This window comes from Calypte anna, chromosome 5A, assembly GCF_003957555.1.
Source record: "Calypte anna isolate BGI_N300 chromosome 5A, bCalAnn1_v1.p, whole genome shotgun sequence".
In the NCBI taxonomy this organism is placed as follows: domain Eukaryota; kingdom Metazoa; phylum Chordata; class Aves; order Apodiformes; family Trochilidae; genus Calypte; species Calypte anna.
Window position 1 is genome coordinate 259,054 of NC_044251.1, and position 23,470 is coordinate 282,523.

General features: G+C 41.6%; 1 protein-coding gene across 1 annotated transcript in view; it reads left to right on the top strand.

Annotated features, from left to right (window-relative positions):
- The window catches only part of SMOC1 (SPARC related modular calcium binding 1), a 110,341-nt gene that overhangs the window by 63,575 nt on the left and 23,296 nt on the right, over positions 1 to 23,470 (top strand). The window contains exons 6-7 of the mRNA XM_030451798.1: positions 6,942 to 6,998; positions 11,672 to 11,752. Coding sequence (XP_030307658.1) covers positions 6,942 to 6,998; positions 11,672 to 11,752 — 138 coding nt within the window. The remainder of the gene's footprint in view (positions 1 to 6,941; positions 6,999 to 11,671; positions 11,753 to 23,470) is intronic.

The following is a 23,470-nucleotide window of genomic DNA, read 5'->3' on the forward strand; positions in this document are numbered from 1 at the left end:
TGAGGCATTCAGGGCCACTTGTTTAAACTGGCTCCTTTTAAACACTAGGTAATTGAAATAATGTACCACTGGATCTCTTTTTGGGGGAAGTGTCTACAGCAGTGTATCTGAAGGGCAATATCTTGCTGTGTCTTTATGTTTTTTGAAAGGAGTCGTTTGAAAGCTACAAAGAATGAGTTAGAAGGCAGGTTTGTTTTGTTTAATTACTGTAGAAGTACCTTGAGAACTGAAGCAGTAAATGAGGACTTCAGATTTTAGAGAAATCCTATCTGAATCTTGGGATTCAACATTTTTAAAGCCACTGAATCCTGGAGACCAGAACATTGCTGTTAATACAGAGTGCTTTTCCAGAGCCCTTTTGACACTTTTGCTTTTGAAGGACCAGGCTGAGGAAGAGGGAGCTCTTTGTCTCTGGTCAGAATAAACTCATTGTACACCCAGACAATTAACTCTTCAGTCGACTTACCAGCCTCTGTGAAGCATTCTGGTCCCCTCTCTATCTCCAGTTCTATTCAGGCACTTCAGCACACCAATGTTTTTTGTTTATTATGCTGAAAAATTCCTTCACAAGAATAGTCAGAGCCGATCAACATTGTCCTCCCAACAGCATTTATCTCCTTCTGGCAGTGAATGTGTCAATCAGGAATCAAAAAGCCAAACAGAGGAGGCTTTGAATTGTGTCACGGGGGTCAGAGTTACTTCCAGCTGTCTGTGCCTGGGATAGACTTTCTCGCATGGAGAATTGTGCTGCCATACAAATGCACCAACTGCATTGGACCACAAAGTCTGTGGGGCTTGACTGACTTTTTCTTTCATGTTGATGCACCTGCAAGAGAGATGTGAGGAGGAAGCGGGGGGAACTAATGCCTTCCAGAAGGCAAAGTCTCCTCATCCTATCTGGATGATGCCTGGAATGCAGTGTTGAAGTAAACACTGCCTGCGCCTGTAAGACCTACAGAACAAATGATGTAGGAAGGGAAACTCTGCAGGGACAGTGCAAGTCCACTACTGCAATAAAGATCTCGTTAAGCCATACAGAGCTCTTTCATGTTCAGGCTTGGGCACATTTGCACCATTTAAAGCAAAACTTTTCTGTATTTTGGTCCCTGTCCAAGTGTTTGTGGATTGTTAGATGCAAAGGGAGCACATGATGCTGTTTCTTAAAATGAAGGCAATAAAGAGTGAGAACTTGCTTTTGCCAATTTGGTTTAAAAAGCTGCACTTTTTCTTAACACTTGTGGGATCTCCATGCCTAGAAGTAGTTGGACTTAAAGGTCTTTTTCAGCCAAAGCAATTCTATGAGAAGGGGTGTGAAAACCTGGTAGTCTAACTGCACTGGTGCATGTGCATTTCAACTTCTTTGTGAAAAGTTATCTTGATTTGGCTGGATTGCAAAGATTTCACTTTTTTAAACGAATGCTAACTTTCTGTATTTATATTGCTGATATGTGTTTCTCTATAGAAATTGCATAGACTATTAAATTGTGACTTGCTGATACTGTTTCACTTTTTGTAGGGAATGCCTGTGATTAAGACAATCTTTTCCACCCCTGCAATACTGGAAGGGAAATGTATTTTTGTATAAGTCATCATGTAGTGCAAACACAGTTTTGTTGTCTTTTTTTAACGCTTTAGACAGCAGTCCCAAGCCTGTGGGTAATGCATAGAAATGATGAAGTTGTAAAATTGAATTTTCAGGGTTCAGGAACTGTACAGATACAGGGAGTTTGAGATGACCTGGGAGATCTTTGTTGCCTCTGACTGGAGTTACTAAAACAACAGAAAGGTGTACGTATGAGTTAAGTCCCTCAGGAGTGATCAAGCTCAAAGCTGTTCTGACTTTTCTCTTCCCTTAAAGGTGGGCTTTAGGATCAAACAGGTTGTGTTAAGAATTCATTCACAGTCCTGGGTATTTATGCTCTAAGCTGCCTATTTAGCTTCAGCTGTGTTCTGTAATAGCTCACCCCAAAACAGATGAGGGTAAGTGAAGGAAGTGCTAGACACTGGGGAAAGACTGCCTCCTCTCAGGGCAGAGCTCTGCACTTAAAATTGTAACCCTCTTATTCTTCCAGGATGGCTCAAAATCTGGGAACAATTGATATTCAAGCTGTAGACTTTAAAAAAGTTTAGATTTTGTACACAGTCTGGATGATTGACCCCATAAGCACTAGTGCTCTTTGAAATGGTAGAACAGATTCCAGTGAGAACACAAGTGATGTACTGAAGACTGCTGAAAAGGAATATAGATGTTGGGCTAATAACATAGTGATGCAAGTTTACAGACTGCTTTGGCAGTGGGTATGTTTTCCCTTGTAGGAGATGAGACATGGGAAGTTAATTCTATCATCTAGCTTTTGCTCTTTCTCCAGCTGCCATCAGGTGGTTTGAGGGAAGAGCAGTGATTCACAGCAGCAGACATTTCCTTCCCATTTCTCCATAGTAATTTATGCTTTTTCTGTGTCAGGAACCTTGGTTTTCTCCTGACACAACTCAAGTTGCTCCTGGCCTCCGTGCCTGTCATTCAGAAAAAAAAGACCACTTTACTTCATGTGAAAGACAACTGTTAAATCTCCTTGTCCCTCAATCTTCAGTCATTCCAGACATGGGTACTTGCTAGATATTCTGCAAGGATGAGTCTAAAGGAGGGGAGTCCTAATGGGACCACAGAGTTCTTGCCCACCACTGTCAGTAGATCTGGTCACACAAGTAATTGTCCCTGTTTTGAGTTATTGTCAGGCTAATACAACAAAAGCTGTTCTTGAGCATCTGAGCCTCTGACAGTAGTGTAGTGGAAGTGGGCTTCTGGCTTACAGCCATGGTATCTTAGTGTGACAATGGCTTGGGGAGAGTTGTTTGAACCTGCCTGTTTCACTCCTACCAATGATGAGCTAAAAATACTGGCTTTATGTTGACATGAGTTGAGCCAGAAAAATCAGTTCAACGCTTACAAGTGTGTGCTAGGAAAAGGAGGCTTACTGGAAAGGAGTTACATGGCTTTAAAATTATGTCCCATCTGGAGGCATTCTGTTGAGTGATACAGTCTGTATTCAGTGGTTGTCTTGGAAAAAGAAATCAAGTATTCATGGTGGGTTGTAAATGTGGAAGAGAAGCATGCCAAGGCAGTTTTTCAAGGCTCTGAGAATATTCTGTCATCAAGGGAAATGATATTTGGTAGTTCTTCAGTACAAGAGTTCCTGATCTGGAAGCATTGCCACCTAGAGGGATTAGGAAGCACTTACTTGACCTCTTTGACCCCTTTGTTGGTGACATGCTTTGCATGAGGAACTGTTGCAGTGACATGCCTTTTTTTGAGGAAAGGAAAGGAACACCTGATGAACATACTTCATTGCCTTTAGCTCTGAAGTAACCATATCCTGTACATCTTGTGATGTATCACAGGAGTCCCCAGATCCCTGCAATCACTTGTTTTCTCTGTTCTGTGTTAAAGTGGTTCTTGAAGGAATATGAAACGTGTGTTCAAACCCATCAAGCATGTAAAACAGAACCTATTCTTTGTTTATCAAGAGCAAATAGGCCTGTGGAACAAATGTTCAGTGTGATGAACAGCGTACTGAGCAAGAGGAAAAATCGAATCAGAGCGCACAAGTATTAGGGTTGTTCTTCTGCCCAAAGGGAATGGCAGAAAAGCTTTTTGCCATAAGCTAATTTGAAACACTGAGGCCTACTGAGAGTTCTGAAGGTTTAAGAAATAGATTTGTTAGTTTCAGAGTAAGAAGCTGGCAGCTGGGAAGTGAGCATGGTGTTTTTAATAAAGTGCAATTTTTGTCTTTTATGTGTTTATTTCCTGACCTTTAAAAAATATTCAGAAATATCCTTGGCTTTTGATTTTTCAAATATAGTGAGTGTAATTACAGGACTCTTGTCAATTGCATTTTTTTATGTATGTGTGATGAAAGAACTGTACTTGAGCGAGCAGGGGAATAATTAGACTTCCCCCTACTTGCAAAACCCTTAATACTGTACTGAGTGCTGATGCAATGTGGACTTAGTGATAATTTGGCCTTAGTAACCCAGTGAGAAAATTATAATGTAGTTCAGAGCCATTTTACTGAGATTATCTCAAACAAACCCTTCAGTTCAAAGGTTTTTTGTGGCATTTCTGTCTATTTCTGCATTTTTCTGTCTAATACTCTCCAGTAGCTTTATGCCTAAATTTATTGAAAAACTGCTACAAAAATCTTGAAGAAAGTATTTCCCAAACTGTAATTGCTGCCATCTCTGTTATTCATACACAGACACCAGACAAAAAGGAACCCCTGAACCTGAGGCATTCCAAATTCTGCAAAAGTTCACATAATGGTTTGGATAAAGTGCTGTGGCTCATATCCACTCCTAATTTTTCTCCATTGTTGACTTCAGGGTTGCTGCTTTAAAGCTGAAAAGCTGTTTTGTAACTATTTGGTGCTGAAGCGTTCAATAGGAGCAATAAGAATAATTTTCATAGAATCATAAAGTGTTAGGGATTGGTAAGGACTTGTAGAGATCATCGACTCCAACGCCCCTGCAAAAGCAGCATCACCTGGGGCAGGCCACACAGGAACACATCCAGCCAGGTTTTGAAAGTCTCCAGAGAAGGAGACTCCACAGCATCTCTGGGCAGTGTGTGCCAGTGCTGCATCACCCTCACAGTGAAGAGGTTTCTCCTCATGTTGAGGTGGAACTTCCTGTGTTCTAGCTTATACCCATTATTCCTTGTACTATTAATAGGCACCACCAAAAAGAGATTGGCCCCTTCCTCTTGGCACATACCCCTCAGATATGTATAGATATTAGTAAGATCCCCTTTCAGCCTTCCTTTCTCAAGGCTAAACAGCCCCAGTTCTCTCAGTCTTTCTTCATAAAAGAGATGTTCAGTTCCCTCAATCATCCTCATAGCTCCCTGTTGGACTCTATCCAGTAGATTGCTGCCTCGGTTTTTGTGCCACTTTTCTTCCTTTTGCATATATCTCAAGAATTTTTCACCTTTCCAGTTCTTCTATTGAGTACCTTTTGAAGTTTGGGGTTGGTTTTTCAATCTGTAAAAGCAATTATGCTGATTACATATTGCTCACTTCTTCATTACCCAGTGACACGTCATCCTAAATAAATAACAAGCCATAGCTCTGGTTTCTGGGAGCTTGAAGAAGCAGAACAGCCTATTCTAACAAAAAAAGTAAAGATTAACTGTTTACCTTTATCCAAAGATTTTTTTTCTGTTTTCTTTTTATCCAATAAAATCTCTCTTCTTGTAAATTAAGCAAAATTCAGGATTTTTTTCCAACCTCAACCTTTTAAACAAAAACACTGCTTATCCACATTAGTGATAATATTCAGTAACAGGAAAATTCAGAATAAGAGTTTACTGAGGAATGATAAGTATTTTTTCAGCTAAGCATTTTTTGCTATGCTTGCAGAGAAGCATACAGCCAAATGCAATGATGAGGTGGGAAAATGACAGCAGGGTCTCTCTTGCTCATTTCTGTCAATCTCCCTTATTGAGAGAACTTTTGGGACTGAAATGGAATTGCCAACATGTATTTTGCTTTCTGTGGAAATGCATAAAATTATGACCTGTGGAAGAGGTGTTCAGGCTTTTGCTCACTTAATAAAACTGCAAATAGAGGTATAGATGGGAAAAATCTCAGCAGACCTCCATTTTCTCTCTCTGCTCTTCCTTTCCCCTTCCAATGGTCTCTTACTTTTGTAATTGGAACTAATACAGGGGAAGGCTGAGGGTGGTTATTGTTGCCTCTGAGATGGGCTGTCCCATGTACCTTTCCTCCAGATGTTGTCTACCCTGTGCATCGATAGTTGTGCAGACAGTGGCAAGCCTGGCTTTGCTGCCATGAACTCTTTTATCCAACTGAGTTTTGCTGAGTAACTTTAGACTGTGGGTTACTGCCTACTTTAATGCTTAGTGTCATCCTTTGCCCAAAACATGCAAAAAATTGTCTTTACAGATTGTAAGTTTTAAGTCATTGTATTCCAAAAAAAAAAAAAAAAAAAAAAAGCTAGGCTAATTTCATCGTATTTTACATCCTAAGACTGTCCTCTACTGTTTGTTCCAATTTAGCTTTTCCACAGTCAAACGTTTTGCCTGGCTAAATGCTATGACACTGTTCTAGTGATGTGTAAAGATGCTGGGGCTTGAAATCCAGATCCCTGTGGATGCTGAGGAAATTAGTCTCAGCCTGAGCTGAAGCTGGGCCTGTAGGTATGATGGATAACAGTGTAAGGTGAGCACTTTTCCATGTGGTCCCTCTCCAGTGAGATTTATATTTCCTGTGGATTCTCTTTTGGTTGAAGCTTTTAATTACGAAAGACTTGTGGTCAGAACACATGGAGTCCTATTGCTTGTGAAAAACCTAATGGAAGATAAGTTTTTTCCCATAATTTTTCTATCTACGGTGTTGCAATTAAACAGCACCTTGATGCAGACATCATAAGAAAAAAAGATTTGCTACTGACCTTCCCTTTCTAACAGCTCTGGAGTGAACGGTGGTGCCAGGCTCTGCAGAGGTAAGTTTCAGAAGAGAAGTTTTTCTTTTGAACAAGAGGAATAAGGAGAACAACACAGTGGGACAGCAATCTCTAGACCTCTGATGTCTCAGGAGATGGCCTTTGTGGGGTATATAGCCACCTGAAACTAAAAATGTGATTGCCTGACAAGTGCAGCAAGGGGAGACTACCGGGTGATGCACAGCTATGGTTTATGGAGGAAGGGGAGGGAGGAGGGCAGACTTCTTTTAAGTTGAAGGATAGTGTTTGATGCATGCTTACTGGAAATGTTACAGCTGTTAGCTCATACTGTCTGTTTCCTCTCTCTTCTGGACTTGGCCGGGCCATGTACAAATCCCAATCATTCAACAGTACTGGAGAGTAGATAGTATTTACCTCAATAATGGTAGTTTCTTTTCGATTCTTTTTAACCCTCAATTCAGATGACGGTTCGAAGCCAACGCCTACCATGGAAACCCAGCCTATTTTTGATGGTGAAGGTAAGAGCATCCCTTAAAATAACAGCAACAAAAAAAATAGTTCCTTCTCCCTTTTCCTTAAGATTTATGACTCAAATGCTTTCTTTATCCCACAAAGCAGAAAAGCCAATGAATCTCATAAGTTATCCAAATTTCACAGTGCCCTTGGGACCTCAGGCATTTTCCCTAATCCATTTACATCCCCCCCTCTTCCCTGGAATCCAACAATAGCACCAGTTGACCAGATTCCTGGGGTAACCTTGGAGGAAAAGGTGTCATGGCAGGAAAAATATGCATCGAGTCAGAAATGGGAACTTGTTTCAGACTGTCCTTACCCCCTCACTCCCTTCATTCTCATGACACCAATGCTGGGAGTTTCATAATCTCTGCAACATTTAGGGCTTCATGAAAGGGAGGGTAGTGCTAAACCACAGCTAGTGAATGTTGACTTAAAAGAAAATTGCTGGGAGGTTTCTTTATTTAGCAATTACTTTCATTGACGCACATACTAATTAAGCAAATGAAGTCAGTGTCCTGAGTCCATTTTATTTGTGGCCCACCAAAGCAGTTTGCTTCAAAAATGGGCTAATCTTGCTATTGTATTCTTTCGGAGAGAGAATGTCAGGCTATAGTCCATTGGAAGCCCTGAAATCAGGGTAAAAATGGCTGTCATCACAGAGGGTTCAAGCCTTTCACACATAGAAATGTAAATAATACCAATGTGGATAGTGGTCCCTGGGTATGTATGAGCCTATTAACTGCTTATATCTTAAATATTGCTTAAAACTATGTCTGCTGCAGTTTTAAACCCACAGCCACTATACTGTAGCCATGGGGTGAAGTCTGAACAACTGTGTCACACCTGAAATTGTGGAACATAAAGCAGTGAGGGAAAGCCTAAGTATTTTCATACAGAACTTGGTACTTTTAAAAAACTTGATCAAAGGCAGAAATGGAGACTACTGAGCAAGAGTAGGTGGTGCTGTTGATACACCCTGCCTTCTTGTGAAAAACAGGTGATGGAATGGCAGTTGCTGGGGTTTTTTTCTGCTAAAATAAGCTTATTTAATGGCAAGATACTGTAGATTTGTAACTTTGTCACAAGCAAAAAAACCCAAAACCCTCAGAAGAAAAAGCATTCTTAAATAAACAGAGGAGACTGAAGCCATGCTTGCTATTTCTTGTTTGTATCAAAATAAAGTTCCTTCTGGCAGCAGGCTGATGTTAAGTTGCTGTTTGTAATCACAGACTTCTGGTCTGAGAGGGTACACATAAATATTCAAAGGAAAGAATGCACCAGGAAAATGCAGGAACAAGCTGATCTGGTTGATCTGTTTAGAAGCTAGGAGACACTCAACATTTTGGCCATTCAAATAGAACTGGCCAAAGTTCTTGAGAAATTTTGTAGATCAGACTTTTTCAGGTTCCTCTGGAAAAAACCTCATCCTACCTTCATTGAAAAACACCTTCACACTGATTTGTAGGTGAAATCAAGTCTGACAAATGGGTTGAACTGTGTGATGAAAGAAAGCCTCTTACAAATCTTGCAATATATTATGCAAGACTTTATCTCCTAGACTTCTATAGAGGGTGACTAATGCAGTGGCTTCTTGTTATATTGGCAGTTTCCCTTATGACCTGGGAGAAGAGGATACGACAGGCAGGTTAATCAAGCCATGCATTGATGAATAACAACTGCTAAATTTGTCACTCTGTGTTTTTGTCCTATCTGTTAGTAAAATAGGACTAACTAGATTTCAGTGGTGGTTGTAGCAATGAGCACAAAGAAATCCATTTTGGGTCTGACCAAAAGGTTGTGTAATATACCACCTTCAAGCATGACGTGTTGAACAGTGGATGAAAGTGGATACATCAGAAGAGTTCAAGAAGCATTTAGCCTGGAGAAGTCTTAAAGATGACTATTATAATAGCAGCCTTTCAAATACCTACAGGGAGGCTTATAAGAAGATGGAACCAGGTACTTCACAGTAATGCATGATATGACACCACAGTCAAATTGAAACAAAACTTGTGGACTGGATAAAAGGAAATACTTAGTCACCATAAGGACAATGGGGCAGAGGAACAGGTTGTTCAGAGAGGTGATCTTCTGTCCTTTCTTTCCTGAGCCACTTGGATAGAGCTGTGAGGAACCTGGTCTGTTCTTATAGCTGACCTTGTCTGGAGCAGAAGGTTGGACTGACACCTCAGGATGTCATCCTGAAAAATCCTGTGATTCTATCTCAGGAAAAATGTCATGATACTAGAATATTCTCTCAGTGTCTTTGGTAAGCCTTCCTGAGGAACAGCTTGTAGTTGGTGCCTGACACAAACGTTAGATGACAGAAAAAGGCAAAACAAAAAAGCCATTCACCTGTCAGGTACGGACACTTTGTAGTAGATGCTCAAAGGAGGCAAAGTCCAAATCCCTTTCAGTTTAACTGTGTTTAAGATTTGTTGGGCTCCTGAACAGTGTGGAGCTGATGGCAACATGAATGAGCAATAAAAGCATGGAATTTCTTTTCATGCTTTATGTTTGGATGCCTACATTCAGTCCACAAGGGGCTGACTTATTTCAAACAACATTAAATACACTCAGCTGCCCTGAAATGTGTGACACCTCTTGGACCTCAGCATGTCCAAGATGAAAATTGTCCTTTTTCATGATTTCACCTACATTAGAGGATAATGAAAATTCACATTTCAAGTATAATAAGTTCCCACTCCCTACTATCCTCCCAAGGGCATAACAGGGCAGTGCCAGAGATAATGTAGATAAGATAAATTCAGCTTTCCTCTCCAAGGTTTGAATCATAGAGCAGCCATCTCTCTAAAAAAGTAATTTTATTTCATTACAGTGCAGATTTCGGCAAGAATTATATATAGTGCATCTGCTCTTAGGACAAGATTCTCCTGTGCACAGGAGTATTTTATTAATGGTTCTTGCTATAGTCTTAAATTAGAAAAAGCTTTATTCCCCCCTGCACTTCTAGGTGCTATTTTCTTTGCATCCACCCTCTATTTAGTTTTGATGTGCAAGTTGTGTTAATTTCCTAAAGAATAACTTCTTTAAAGATCTCTTTATGGTAAACTTCCCCTTTTAACTCAGTGGGAATCTACTCTTTCCACAATCTCTTATTTAGAGGAGTATGTGGCTTACCTTGCATTCAAAAAAATTTCCAGGTTAACTGAAAAAATATTTTTATAGTAGATCCAAAAGGATTAATTTCCTTTTCATTTCTCCTGTTTTCCCACAGTTCCATTTTCTGCACCTTTCAACCTCACGTAAAGATGTGCACCATTGCCTCTAAAAGCCTTGACCCACTCTTCTGTATCTGTTGGCTTCAGTTGTCCCTCCTTTTTGAGTACATACACTGCAGAGTCAGATCTAAGTTTAATTCCAGATTTAGGAGCATGGATCTAGCATTTCTCTGTTTATGCTTCTCCCCTTCCTACCTCTCATCCTGTGTTTTAATTTTAGTTTTCCCCAAACTAGCCTAAAGTCTATATATATATATTTATGGGAGCAAATAAAGATAAAATAGTATAGTGAGATCTACAGATAAGGTAATCTTTGTAACATAAACTGTTATACTGCTGGAATACCAATGTGCAGCCTGTATTTCACATGTAAAAATACCCTGAAGATGACTGGAATAATGGCTACCATCTATGTAGCTGAAAACAGGAAAAATTTCCTTTCATTCTTCCTTCATGCTCCTAGAACATATAAATTTCTGCTGTGGTCTGCCAGCTCTCACATGCTGGGCATATCCACATAAATATCAGCTGGGGAGCACAAGAACTCTGGTGCAAACTTCTTAGAGGGAAACTAAGCTCCAGGATCTAGTTCTTAAGGCATGCTCTTCTGGAAACTGAGTTGTGTTTTTGTTTTGTTTTGTTTTTTTAAATATAAGTTCTGAATATGTCACTTTAGGAGCTCTAGCCTGTGGTATCAGGTACTGTTTTGCTCAGTTCTGATGATGTGCTGATGTTGTGTCATCTCTGTGGCTTAAGATGGCAGCTTGTGCTGTGCTTTGAAGTTGATTGCAACACTTCCCAGGACGTGCTTTAAGCACTTTTTTTCCACAAATTTCTCTTTGGATGTCTTGGTTGTAATACATCAGACGTTCTTTTCTGACCTGAACTTGTTTCTTTAACAGACTTCTTTTTAAGTCTTTCCAGAAATATCCCTGTTTCTCTGCCTATTTGTTTCAAATTTTGTTGTTGTTTGTTTCAGGGAACTGACTGTGGTCAGCTCTTCTTGGGCTTTTAAAGCAATATTTAAAGCCTGGGATGACTTTTATTTTTATTTTTTTTTAACCTGGCTTTCACATGTGCTTTAGTGGAGTATGTGCTATAACACAACCTTTGAGGTCTAAGTCTTCGGGAGAAAAGCCTTAGACTTGAAGATTTAGGAGGTGGGGGCAATAGAGGAAGGAAAGGTTTTGCCAGCAGACATACTATCTGGATTGGGAAGATAATGAGAGAATCTTGTGGAAGATTTACAAACAGTGATTCTTAAGAGGTGGAAGACCTCAGGAGGGGATAGGCTAATCTCTACAGTGATGATGGATCAGTTGAAGTATGGTTGTAGCAAACATTTTGTACTCATGAGTAACAACATCTATTTTCACTAGTTGATGTAGTTTCTGAAAGTAGTTTCTGAAAGTAATTATTTTTTTCTCTTTCAGAAATCACAGCACCCACCCTTTGGATTAAGCATTTGGTCATCAAAGATTCCAAACTGAACAGCTCCAATATTAGGAATTCAGGTAATGTTTAATCTAAACCAAAAAAGGTTTCTTTTGACAGGGCTGCTGTGCCTCACCGTCTGTTCTTGTTTTATTCTTTCATTATTTTACCTCTCTTGCTGCTTTTCAGTGCAGGCAATAAAATAATTTCAGATAGCATCCTTTTTTTGTGTATCCAGAAGGCCAAGCTGATGTGTAATGAGGGCTGTTCCTCTTTCTCCAGACCATAACTGGAAAACTTCTAATTTCTTCATCTGCTAATTCATCTCAACCAGCTGTCCATCTTTATTTTGTTTGCTGTTCAGCAATCTTTCATAGATGTACCAACTGATGCATTTAGCTCTGAGATCTGAGCTGCAGTTTTGGTCTAAGCTTATGAGAAAATACAGAGGGGGGGGCTTCTTTTCTATCAGCTATTTCTTTTTGATAGAGAAATGACATGATTATTTCACAACTGAAAGTTGTTTGCTTGCTCAGTAATTGCTCAGTAAATGCTGAGATTATTTTTGTGGGTAATAGAGTGGATAAGGGAAGACCCAAGCATAGAAAACAGCAAAGACAAGACCATGAACGTGAGTAGGACAAGGGGGAGCAGAAAATGTGAAGTTAGGATGTGAAATTTAGGATAAGAGATGAATATGAAACTGTGTGTAGTCACTGAAACCACAAGAAACTGGAAGAATCTGAAGAGGAAAGTCAGGAAGGCCAATGGCATCCTGGGCTGTGTCAGGAACAGTGTGGCCAGCAGGTCCAGGGAAGGGATTCTGCCCCTGTGCTCAGCCCTGGTGAGGCCACAGCTTGAGTCCTGTGTCCAGTTCTGGGCCCCTCAGCTCAGGAAGGAGATTGAGGTGCTGGAGCAGGTCCAGAGAAGAGCAAGGAGGCTGTGAAGGGATCCAGCAGAATTGCTGTGAGGAAGGGCTGAGGGAGCTGGGGGTGTTGAGGCTGGAGAAGAGGAGGCTCAGGGGAGACCTCATCACTCTCTCCAACTCCCTGAAAGGAGGTTGGAGCCAGGGGGGGGTTGGGCTCTTTTCCCAGGCAACTCTCAGCAAGACAAGAGGGCAGGGTCTCAAGTTGTGCCAGGGGAGGTTTAGGTTGGAGATTAGAAAGAATTTCTTTCTGGAGAGGGTGATCAGGCATTGGAATGGGCTGCCCAGGGAAGTAGTGGATTCTCCGTGTCTGGAGATCTTTCCAAAGAGCCTGGATGTGGCACTGAGTGCCATGGGCTGGGAACCACGGGGGGAGTGGATCAAGGGTTGGACTTGATGAGCTCTGAGGTCCCTTCCAACCCAGCCAGTTCTGTGATTCTATGATTCTATCTGGTGTATTTTTACTAAAATGGGAGAGAGGAAGAAGGTAAAGGGAATATCAAAAGAAAACTTCTTTAAGAAACTATGGGTTTACTGTAAGGCTTAAATAGGAGTTGCTATAATATTGCATATATTTATGAAACAATAAATGCTTAAAATATTTTCAACAGCTGTTGAGAATAATTCCAGATAAAGATAAATTGTTTTTTCTCCAGAAAAGTTAAATTGTGATATTTTGATGTACTTCATCTCCTGGCATTCATGGCACTATAGAGTTAGTTCCCTTAACCTTCCTGTGCCACTTCTCAACTGCAGAGTGAAATCACTGATAGGTTAGGTGGAGTTCACTGCTCTAGAAGGGTGAAGAGCTCTTAGCAGGAGAACATCCATTGTTGCCCAGGCATCAATCAGTTTTAGCTGCAGTTTCCTGTGCTCTCAACTCTTGGTTGCCTTTGTAGCAGGGCTGTCTGTGTAGGAGCTGCCAGTGGGAATAATGCAGAAGCTTCAGATGATCTAGTAGTACAGCATACTTTTTTATGGATGTGTTTCATGGGAGAACAAATGCATCTTTTTTTGTGAGCTGCTGGGGTAACCAGCAGCAAACAGGGCAATTGAAGGTGACAGATTAATATTAAAAGTTAGGGATCAGGAAAAGCAGAATGACTCTAGCCTGGTGATGAAAGTACTTGAATGAGAATCTATATATCTCCAGGCATTTTGCCAGTGGATTTTCCTATGTCAAGTCAAACAGCATTGCCAGGAGGGATTGCTAGTGCTGTCATCCCAGCCCACCTTAAAGAATAAGATGACCACTGATCTCTTTCTCACTATATTGAGATGTAGGTGCAAATCATCTCAGCCAGACGCAGAAGTCAAAATATGAACATGGTCTCACATCTGGACTGATGACTATCAGAACTGTTACTGTTGTTCTACACTTAGCAAACTAAATCTTCTGTCTTTATGAAAAAGCCCCTAAGTCAGTTGTTCTTTCTGGGGCAAGTGAAAGATCTGGATCAACACAATATTTTGTTTGCTAGGGCAAGATGACAACATTTTTTGTATGTGTTTTGAATTTATTTATCACCTTCCCCAAACATGCACATCCATACGTGCACACACATGGATACCCCAACTAAGCCTTAACTTAGCACTGCTCTCTGTGGTGCATTGCCTGTTTTTAACAGCACCAAAGCATGAGGTGATACAGATACCTTTGCAATGGCCATTCTGCATTCAGCATGGGTGGAAACCATTTTCTCATTCTGCGTTTTACTATTTCAGCCTCCTACTTACCTGCCTTCTACCCCCATAACATAATCCAGCAGCAATAAAAGTGATTATTCTTTTACAGTTTTTAATCTAGGGAAACTCTTGACAACGTATCCTGTTTCCAAGAAAATCTAATGGCTGCTTGTTTGGGAGCACCCCATCTCCACTAAGGAATCCATGATTGTTCCTTTTTTCCAGAGCTGGGTTATCTCCAAATCCATTTATTTTAGTGCTTTGGTTTTAGTTTAGCAAGAGATTCCAGCCTGTATCCAACTTACCCTGACAACCTTTAAGAAAACTACAGAGTGATATAATGAGCTGATGCATGGAAAAATAAACAGCTCTAGAGAAATGAGCAGTAGCAGTCTCATGTAAATATGCTGCAGTCACTGGGGCTTTGAACATGACGTTATTTGAAAGGAAGAATGAGTAATATATTAAGGTTAGCAGCTGAAGACAGGTCTGTGTATGCCTAGTTTAAAAAAAAAAACAACAAAAAAACCCCATTACTGTTTATTTCAAAAGCTTGCTTTTTGAATTGGAGGCCAGCTCCATGTGGCCTATTCTGCTCGGTTCTGGTGCTCAAGCATTGTGCAGGCATCTCGTGTGACAGTGTTAGAGCTCTTAGTGGACAGAATATAACTGTAAATGAGCTTTGAAAATAAGAATGATGGTATTCACATTTCTTTTTGTTCATTGAATTCAGCTGGAGTCCAACTTTAAGGCCTTTTCAAAAGCTGCATGTCTGTATATACCTTTGCAAGAAGCAGGAGCACACCTGGCTGTCCACCCCAAGGGAGTCTGTGAAATCTTGGATGCAGTTTGCCTCCAGAGATCCATACAGTGAGGTGGGATGTGATTGTACCAAGTGTGCTACCAGAACCTGAGTTCTCTGGTTTGTCTGTGCTCCTCAAATTTTTTCACACTTGCAGAAAAAACCAAAAAGGCAAGAAAACTCACATGGCATCTCAAAACGATATTTCTTTCTAGTATTCACCTGGAAAGTGTTACCATATTGCTGCATGCCTTTCTTAAGGGTCAGAGATAGTGATTGCTTCTAGGGGGAATATACTCATGGTATGTTGTCTTAGCCATATAGAGCCTTTCTGGGATCCCATACATTAACAAGGAGCCTGCTTTTAAGCCATCTGTATTGAGAACTGTAAGGTTGTCAGGTGAGACCAACAGACACAGAACAGGGCAGGGGCTGCTTATTTGCCTCTAAAAAGGAATATGGCCATTTTCCTGGGATACACCCAAGGTTATACAAAAGTTTTGTTGTGTTACTGGGACTTCCCTTTTTAGTAGCGAGGGCTAATCCGAAGGAGCTTGAACTCCTATGCTATTTTTCCAGAGTGGAGAGACAGTACACCCGTTTGTGTTGAATGTATAATTCTTTGGTGTTAGAGCAAACTTCCTTGTGCCTTGGAAATGTGGGATATTGCAGAGACAAGGGAGCTGCAGGTTGATTCAGATGAGGTGCTGGAAAAGCCCTGTTTTGAAAGGAGCAGTTTCTTACCTGTCTTCATTCTGTCTTCTCAGTCTTATTCCTTAGCTGCCTTGTCCTGTTCTTGGCACACAGCACTTCCCACCTCATTATTTAAAGACTACTTTTCTCCTATTTTCTGCTACCACTAAACTAGTTGTGTTTGTTCCAAGCTGACCGGCCGTCTCTCCATGCCAGCTGTGTTAACGTTACAGCTGTCATAGGCATCCAAATGCCTATTACAGGACTGTAGGCTCTTCCTCAAAATCTGTGGCTGGTTAGTCTTAGGACACCATGGAGAGGAGATGGCTGGAAGCAAAAGCTGATCTTACTTTAGCAGGAAAGCAGGTTGAGAGGGGGAGGTAGCCAGGCACAACTGTGCTTTACTGATGTCTGAATCAGTTGTTACAGTGACACTGGAACTGGAGAATTTGGTACCTGTGAAAGAACATCCTAATGCTGACTGAAGTCCTCCTTGGTGAACGTTTTGGTGCTTCCATCTCCTCTGGGCATAACACCTGGAAGGAATGGTTTTTGAATTTCCCCATAGCTGAAGAGGAAAAAAAAAAAATGTCAGTGATGATGTGAAGAACAAGAGCTCATGGGAGGGAACCAGTGAGTCAGAAAGCTTTTGCATTTTCTACTATCCTCTGTTCATGAATCCTCTTGGCTCTTGTCCTGCATCTTGAGTCAGTGCCTTGCAACACAGTGCTCCTCAGACCTGTCAAAACTACTTTGCTAAAATCTGTGTACTTTATTGTCCTACCTGCCAGAACTATTTATCTTCAAACTTTTGTATTAGTCCTGAACTGGGGCTGTTCAGCTTAGAGAAGAGGAGGCTGGGAGGAGAGACCTCATAGCTCTCTACAATTGCCTGAAAGGAGGCTGTAGTGAGACAGAGGTTGGCCTCTTCTCTCTGGTGACCAGTGATAGGACAAGAGGAAATAAGGTAGGGAGGAGGCTCAGGGGAGGGTGCCAGAGGAAGTTCAGGTAGGATGTTTGAAAAAATTACTTCCCAGAAAGAGTGGTTAAACATTGAACAGGCTTCCCAGGAAGGTGGTGGAGGCACCATCCCTGGAGGTGTTCAAAAGATGAGTAGGTGAAGTGCTACAGTGGATGATTTAGAGGTTAGGGGTTGTAGGGTGGGCTGTCGGACTCAATGATCTTAGGGGTCTTGATGATTCTATGATTCTATGAAGCAATCTTAGGAGAAGCTCCTGTTGGGAATTATATGAAAACTTACTAATTCCATTACATTTTCTGAGCAAGTCTCTATGCTCTTTTCTGCTGAGTTCCTGCTTCCTTGCAAGCCAAAATGTGATATTTCGCTTTTACTTTCTATCCCTCCTTTCTCTCCAGCTCCATCTGTGGTTCAAACACCCCTTCCTGTCTTGACTGCCTGCTTGGGAGGCCTCTATCTCTTCCTCCTTCCTGGAGGAAGGTACTGTTCTGAGAACAGTTCTGAGAAGGTACAATGTATGTGATGCCAAAGCATGATTCTCCCATGGGCTCAGGTGTGATGAAGAAGGGTTATGTAGGGGGAGAACAGAAGCAAGGAGAGAAGAATCTAGGACCAGGAGCCTTTCCAGACAGCCAGCAAACAAAGTCATAAATAACATGCCATTGGGGACCAGTTAATCTGCTCTATGAAAAGGTGCAAAGTATACAAGTGGGAAAAATAACATTGTATAATAATCGGCATGCAACCATAGGTGTTAAACCATCTACAGCTAGGCAAGTAAATGAAGCTCCCCCTGAGTGCTGTGTGATAAATCATTCCTGAAGAATTCAGTCACTACCCCCCCCTCATCCCCCGAAGAAAGAAAACAAATTACTCTAGACATGGAGTCATAGCTGCTACTCTACAGCTGCCAGTTAAGGCAAGTGGACAGGGAGCAGCAGGAGAGGGGAAAAGATGTAAGGAGAGATAAAAGGGGAAGAAAACCCCAACCCCAAATTGAAAAACCACTGAGGATTTGAAAGGGAAAGGAAATATACTTCAGCATCAGACATTACCTGGACATACGGAGGCAAGCAGAGAGTGGGGAGGTCAACCTTATGGAGTCTGGTTTTGGTTTTTAGCAGAAGCTGGATCATATTGGAGGGGTTGCATTGATTTGGTGGAGCAATTCCTCAATGGCAAAGTGCTCCTTGCTGAATGTTCAGCACAGGCTTATATGTGGTCTGCATTTCAGACATCAATTTGAACATTTGTTGATGCCTGTAGAATGTATATTGACTCACCTTTCTGCCTCTCATGAAATGTTCCTGTGGACTTCACAAGAAATATTATAACATTTCTAAGGTGCAACAAATTAGGGAGCTGTTTCAAATTAACAGCTTGACCTGTGCTCTGCAACAGATTTAGTGATAGGCTTCTCCTGAAACTGAAAGGCTTTGAGGGGAGAGCAAAGACACAACTGAAAAAAGGGCTCAGTGATACATCAGTGTATCCCAAAGACTGCTTTGCCCCAGCATTGTCCAAGGAGGCTATGGATATCATCTGGTAGAGAACAAGGCTGTGAGGGAACAGAGCTGCATTCCAAAACTGCTGGAGAACCCTACCCCTCCCATGAAGGCTTCCATCTTCTGATGCCAGGGTTATGGTGAAGAATTCTTCACTTTGGGTCTTGGAGATGGAGTTGAATAGAAGATCAGAAGGGAAACGTGTGGCCCTGCAGGAATATCAGGATGGTTTACAGAGCAGCAGCGTGGGACAATTGATAAAAATATCATGGAATCATTTAGTATGAAAAAGACCCTTTTAGATCAGTGAGTCCAACTATTCAACTAACACTGCCGAGCCAACTGGTAAACCACATCCCTAGGCACCACATCTACACATCTTTCAAATGCCTTCAGGGATGGTGACTCAGTGACTTCTTTGGACTGCCTCTTCCAGTGCTTGATAACACCTTTGGTGAATAGATTTCTCCTAATATCCAGTCTAAACCTCCTCTGACACAAGTTGAGGCCATTGCCTCTCACGATTTGTTACTTATGCAAAGAGACCAACACCTGCCTTGGTACAACCTCCTCGTATGTTGACTGAGTTCTTTCTTTCAAACTGCTGTCAACAGACCTGTGAGCTGTCTTGTAAGAGTCCTGTGTATATTTCTGAGAGGAGGGAGCCTGAGTAAAAGCTGCCATTCTCATGTTACTTTTTTCTTTGAAGTTATCTCATTTTTCTGTCTTGTCAGACCACCAAAACAGGAAAGTGATCAATGGGAACCAGTGAGTACATTTTATGGTATACTTCAGGAGTAGTTCAACTGCATACTTCTTAGGCTGTTAAAATGCATGTAGCTGGAAAGACTTCTCGGTAGAAGTTACCAAAAGTTGTCTCTGAAGAGTCAGGAGAGAAAACCAAAGAGAACTCATCCTCAGGGATAGGCAAATAAATAGGAGCATGTTTGAAAAACCAAGGCAGTATTCAATCTCCTGGAACACGTGAAGGAGGAAGAAGCGTTAAACTCTGTTTTCTGGGTCACTAGAATGGCATTTCTCTGGTTTTACCAGTCTGATCCTCCTGGTATCCTCAGTCTCCTATCTCATCTTGAGCTCCTTCAACAGGCTGCAATAGCATGAAGCTGCACATTCTCTCTGGAGCTGGGATGCCCAGAATGCATGAGGTCCTACAGCTGCTGGTACTGTTGACTGGGTAAGGCTGCAAATTCAGAGAAATCTTACTGGCTGTGGTAGTGCTCTGTAGTCCTTCCCTTGCCTTCAACACAGAGTGTGAAAGAAAGCTGCCTCCATCCTGTGACACTGAAATGGAAGATGTTTTATTGTCCTGTGGCTGATGTCTGAATCCCACGTGATATGTTGTTGAACTTGCAAAGCCTGAAGATTACCAAGAGACAGCTGGCTCAACCTGAATGTCCAAGGGTAAATGCTAGCTCTCCTGGCAGAGGCACTTCCCTCTGCCTCCCTGTAAAGTGCTAAAGACTACAGGAAAAAGCTGATGTCTTTACATGAAAAAGTTCATCACACCTGATTCTATTTCCCTCCTTTTACTCACCAACAATAGAATAAAAGGTTACTGTAGAATAGAATGTTACTGTATTTAGGAAGACCAGTGTGCAAGATGTTTTACCTGCTTGTGGCAGTTTTCATAAGCTTTCTATTTGGTGTCCAATAATTATACACCTACAATACTGTAAAAAATAGTGTGCTTATATAAGCTAACCAGGAGATGTAGGCAAGTTCTCCAACAATTGCTCTGCTAGTTGATCCAAGCACTATTAAAAACAGGTGAGAAAGTGAAAATAGTTTCCCAATAATGTTGAGGCTCCAGTGGAAAAACCTATGTTTTTTCGTTTCATTGAATAGCATTCCTCCATGTGGAAAGAGTGCAGTGAGAAAGGAGCATAGAGAAAATGAATGAATGTGTTCAAAGGTAAGTGGCTTATCTCAAAGTTAGGCTTTGAGATGAGAAATGATGTGAAATGGAAAAGAGGGGTTAGGGAAGGAAAAAAGCAGACTGTGGGTAGCTGCTTCTCAAAATCACAAGGACAAGTGTCTGTGGTTAAAATCTTAAAGTCTTTTCTACCGCTGAGGAACTCTCCTCATGTAAAGAACTAAAGAGGACTGCATTTTGGGGCCAAACTTTCTCTGCTCCTACTGCAGAAATTGTTGTTTTTTTGAAGGTACTGCACAGCCGCAGCTGTCATACAGAATATGGAAGCCAACTGCATAGAAAGATCAGACCCCAAAACGTGGAAACTTAAACCAGATCAAATGTCTTCAAGATTTTAGGCTGTGTTTGCACAGAGGTGGCCTCAGTGGGGAGAGTGGAAAAGACCTGCAGATGTGGTATAGTTTGGTTTTTGGTTTTTTTCCTCCCTCTTTTAGTTGAGGGTTGTATCCAGTTAACAGCGGCTCAGATGTGTATAACCTGTTCCTAATGCAGTGACAGGGATCCTGCTGCCTATTCCAGTGAGTGAACAGTTAATCAAGAGGGCTTTTTTTATACCAAACCTGAATCTCATTTCTCCAAGTATAAGTTGACTGCTACTTGAACTACCCGTAAGGAAGAGGAAAAATGGTCTATGACCATCTTTTTTTATATAACAGCTTTTATGTCTCAGAAGGCTGACTGTCATCCCTAGACTAAACAAATGGAATTCCTTCAGCCTTTTCTCATAGATCAGGTTTCCTAGACCTCTGCCTATTCCCTTTGCTCTCTCCTGCACTCTTGCCAGTCCACCTCTCCCTGACAGTGCAGTGCCCAGGGCTGGATGCAGGGCTGATTGCCCAACAGTCCTTAGTGCCTATTTCTTATGTGAGGCCCCTGTCACCACATCCCAGAGCTCGATTTAACAGCTTTGCACTTTTTTTTTGTTGTTTGTGATGTCATTAAGGTGCAGATTTTTTTGTGATCTACCTAAGTTCCTGATTGTGTTTTTCCAAGTCTTGCTGTGTTGCCAGTCATTTTGCTCTCCATGCACTGGGATTCTTCTCGCTGGTTGTTACGGTTTTGCACTTGTAAATTTTGGTTTTGCTGATTTAAAGACATTTATTCAGATGACTTTCAATTCTTATTTGAATTTCAGTCTAAATAGGATGTGATGTTCCACTTGACAGATTAGTCTGTCAGTTTGATACAAGTCTCATGATTGCTTTCAATCCTGAAGAACTGTTTCACAGAGAACTTTTGATACCCCTCTTCTTGGAGTATGTTTTTGTCAACCAACAATGTTGGGAAGCTGTCTCATAGTAATTGTATGTAGTCTACTTTAAAAAAAAAGTGGTGTTCTCTTTTTGCCATTTTTCAGATAGGCTACAGGTCTAGTAGGGCTAGAACTGTGTGACTGGTCAAGAAATAGGCTGGTAGAAAGAGTCCAAGCCCTGCCTGAAGGACAGTTGAGTTACAATTGTAGGGACGAGTAGATTTCAACTGGAAGGTTTCAAAATGCACAGATGCAGAGCTTTATTCCCGTGTGTTTTGGAAACTGTGTGGATCAGGCTCCTTTCCTCTCTGGGCAGCACCCTCTGCCCAGGTTCTACAAAATGATAGCAAATTGTACCTTAAAAAGTCCCTCAGCAGGTTCACCCCAACTGTTGGAACAGTGCTTCTTCCAGCCATTCCTCCTTATTTTAAGCTAGAGGGTTTATACTGGATAAGCTTTTCATCATGGAACACTGGTAGGAGTGCAGTCCATCTTCATTCTTTCAATGGAAGGAAAATTGCAGGGGAAGGATGTGTTCCTGGATGGCTGAAGTTTGAGCCACTTGGAACAATGCGTTTTTTTAAAACTCTAAGCTACCTGTTAAACCTTTCCATTGTACTTGTTCAGCACTGGAAGGTCTAGTAACCTCTGCTTCCTCTGTAGCCCATCCCTTGAGACATGAAATAGAGCAAATACCAAGGTAAAAGAAGGACTGCTCAACTGGTACAGTGTAGGAGCACCTGCAAGGTTTGTTTTTCTCTTTATGTTAGCCAGAATACCCTGGAAGGACAGTGGTCCCAGGCAGACCAGGGTGGAGTGGGTAGCAGTGCTGGTGACTAATGGAGGTGCAGAGAGATTTATGCTATTCCCTTGAGCTGTATTTGCTCAGCTGTTATTGTGCTCCCAGTAAACACAGAAGGGGTTGTTTCTCTCCCTCCACTCACAGCCCCGCACGGGGGACAGGAAGCTAATGCCTATTCACTGCATTGCTTTGCTAATACTGCCAGCCCTTGTGCATAACTGAAGGCTTTTCAAATTCTCCTTCCCTCTGAGGCAGAAGGGATGCAGATTTGGGCTGCTGATGTAACCTGGACTGAACTTTCTCTGTGGAATCAGGTTGTACTTTCTGCCTGCAGCGTTTATTATCTCCGTACTGGGATTAGGCACATGTTCTCCTGGAGCAGACCTGGAGACAGTCAAACACTTTCACTGAGTAGAAAACTGAGGCACAAAGACACTTGGTCATCACTTTTAAGTTGGCACAGGATGTCAATAGGAGCTTGGCACTGGAGAGCCATACTACTGCCGTTTGTTCTGCACAAGTCCCTTATGAAGGGGAAGGCTGGGAGTTGAACACAAAAATTGGGAGAGGCATGTGTTTGAGTTTTTTGAAGTGGTATTTTGAAATCAGGTCCCTGTTCCAGCACTACCAATGAGGATTGGTTAAGAATCCTTCAGTAAAAGACCTTTTCCTTCCCTGTTAATGAATGCTTGTTCTTTAAAACTGAAGCTTTTTGTGGGAACATCATGGGAAAAGTTTGCCCGGCTCAGACAGAATTTCTGATTAAAAGAAAGGAGAGAGGAAAAGAGAAGGACGTTTGCCCTGCCTGACATAGTCTGTAGCTCTGGGGCTAGGCTCTTCACATGGGTTCATTGGGGCTTGGCAGAAGCACAGAGAGAGGTTAAACCCTCTCTTTTGCCTGGCTTGGTAGAAGGACTTCTGTCTCTCAAGAATGCAGGGATCCCCCCAGTGTGGTTGGTTTTGATGTCACAATCTCTCTCTTCTTTTGATAAGAAAAAAAAAAAAGGGTGCAGAAGAGTAATATAATCTGCTGTGGTTGAATGCCAGCTCTTCCTTATGTTTCACCCTAATCATCAACAGCATCCTCACAGCCTATAGGTGATTGGTGCTTGGTCCTTCGGCTCTGATAGCAAGCAGATGTTTCTCTGATAGCAAGACGGTGTTTCTTTTCACTTTTTTCACTCTTTATTTCTTAGCAGA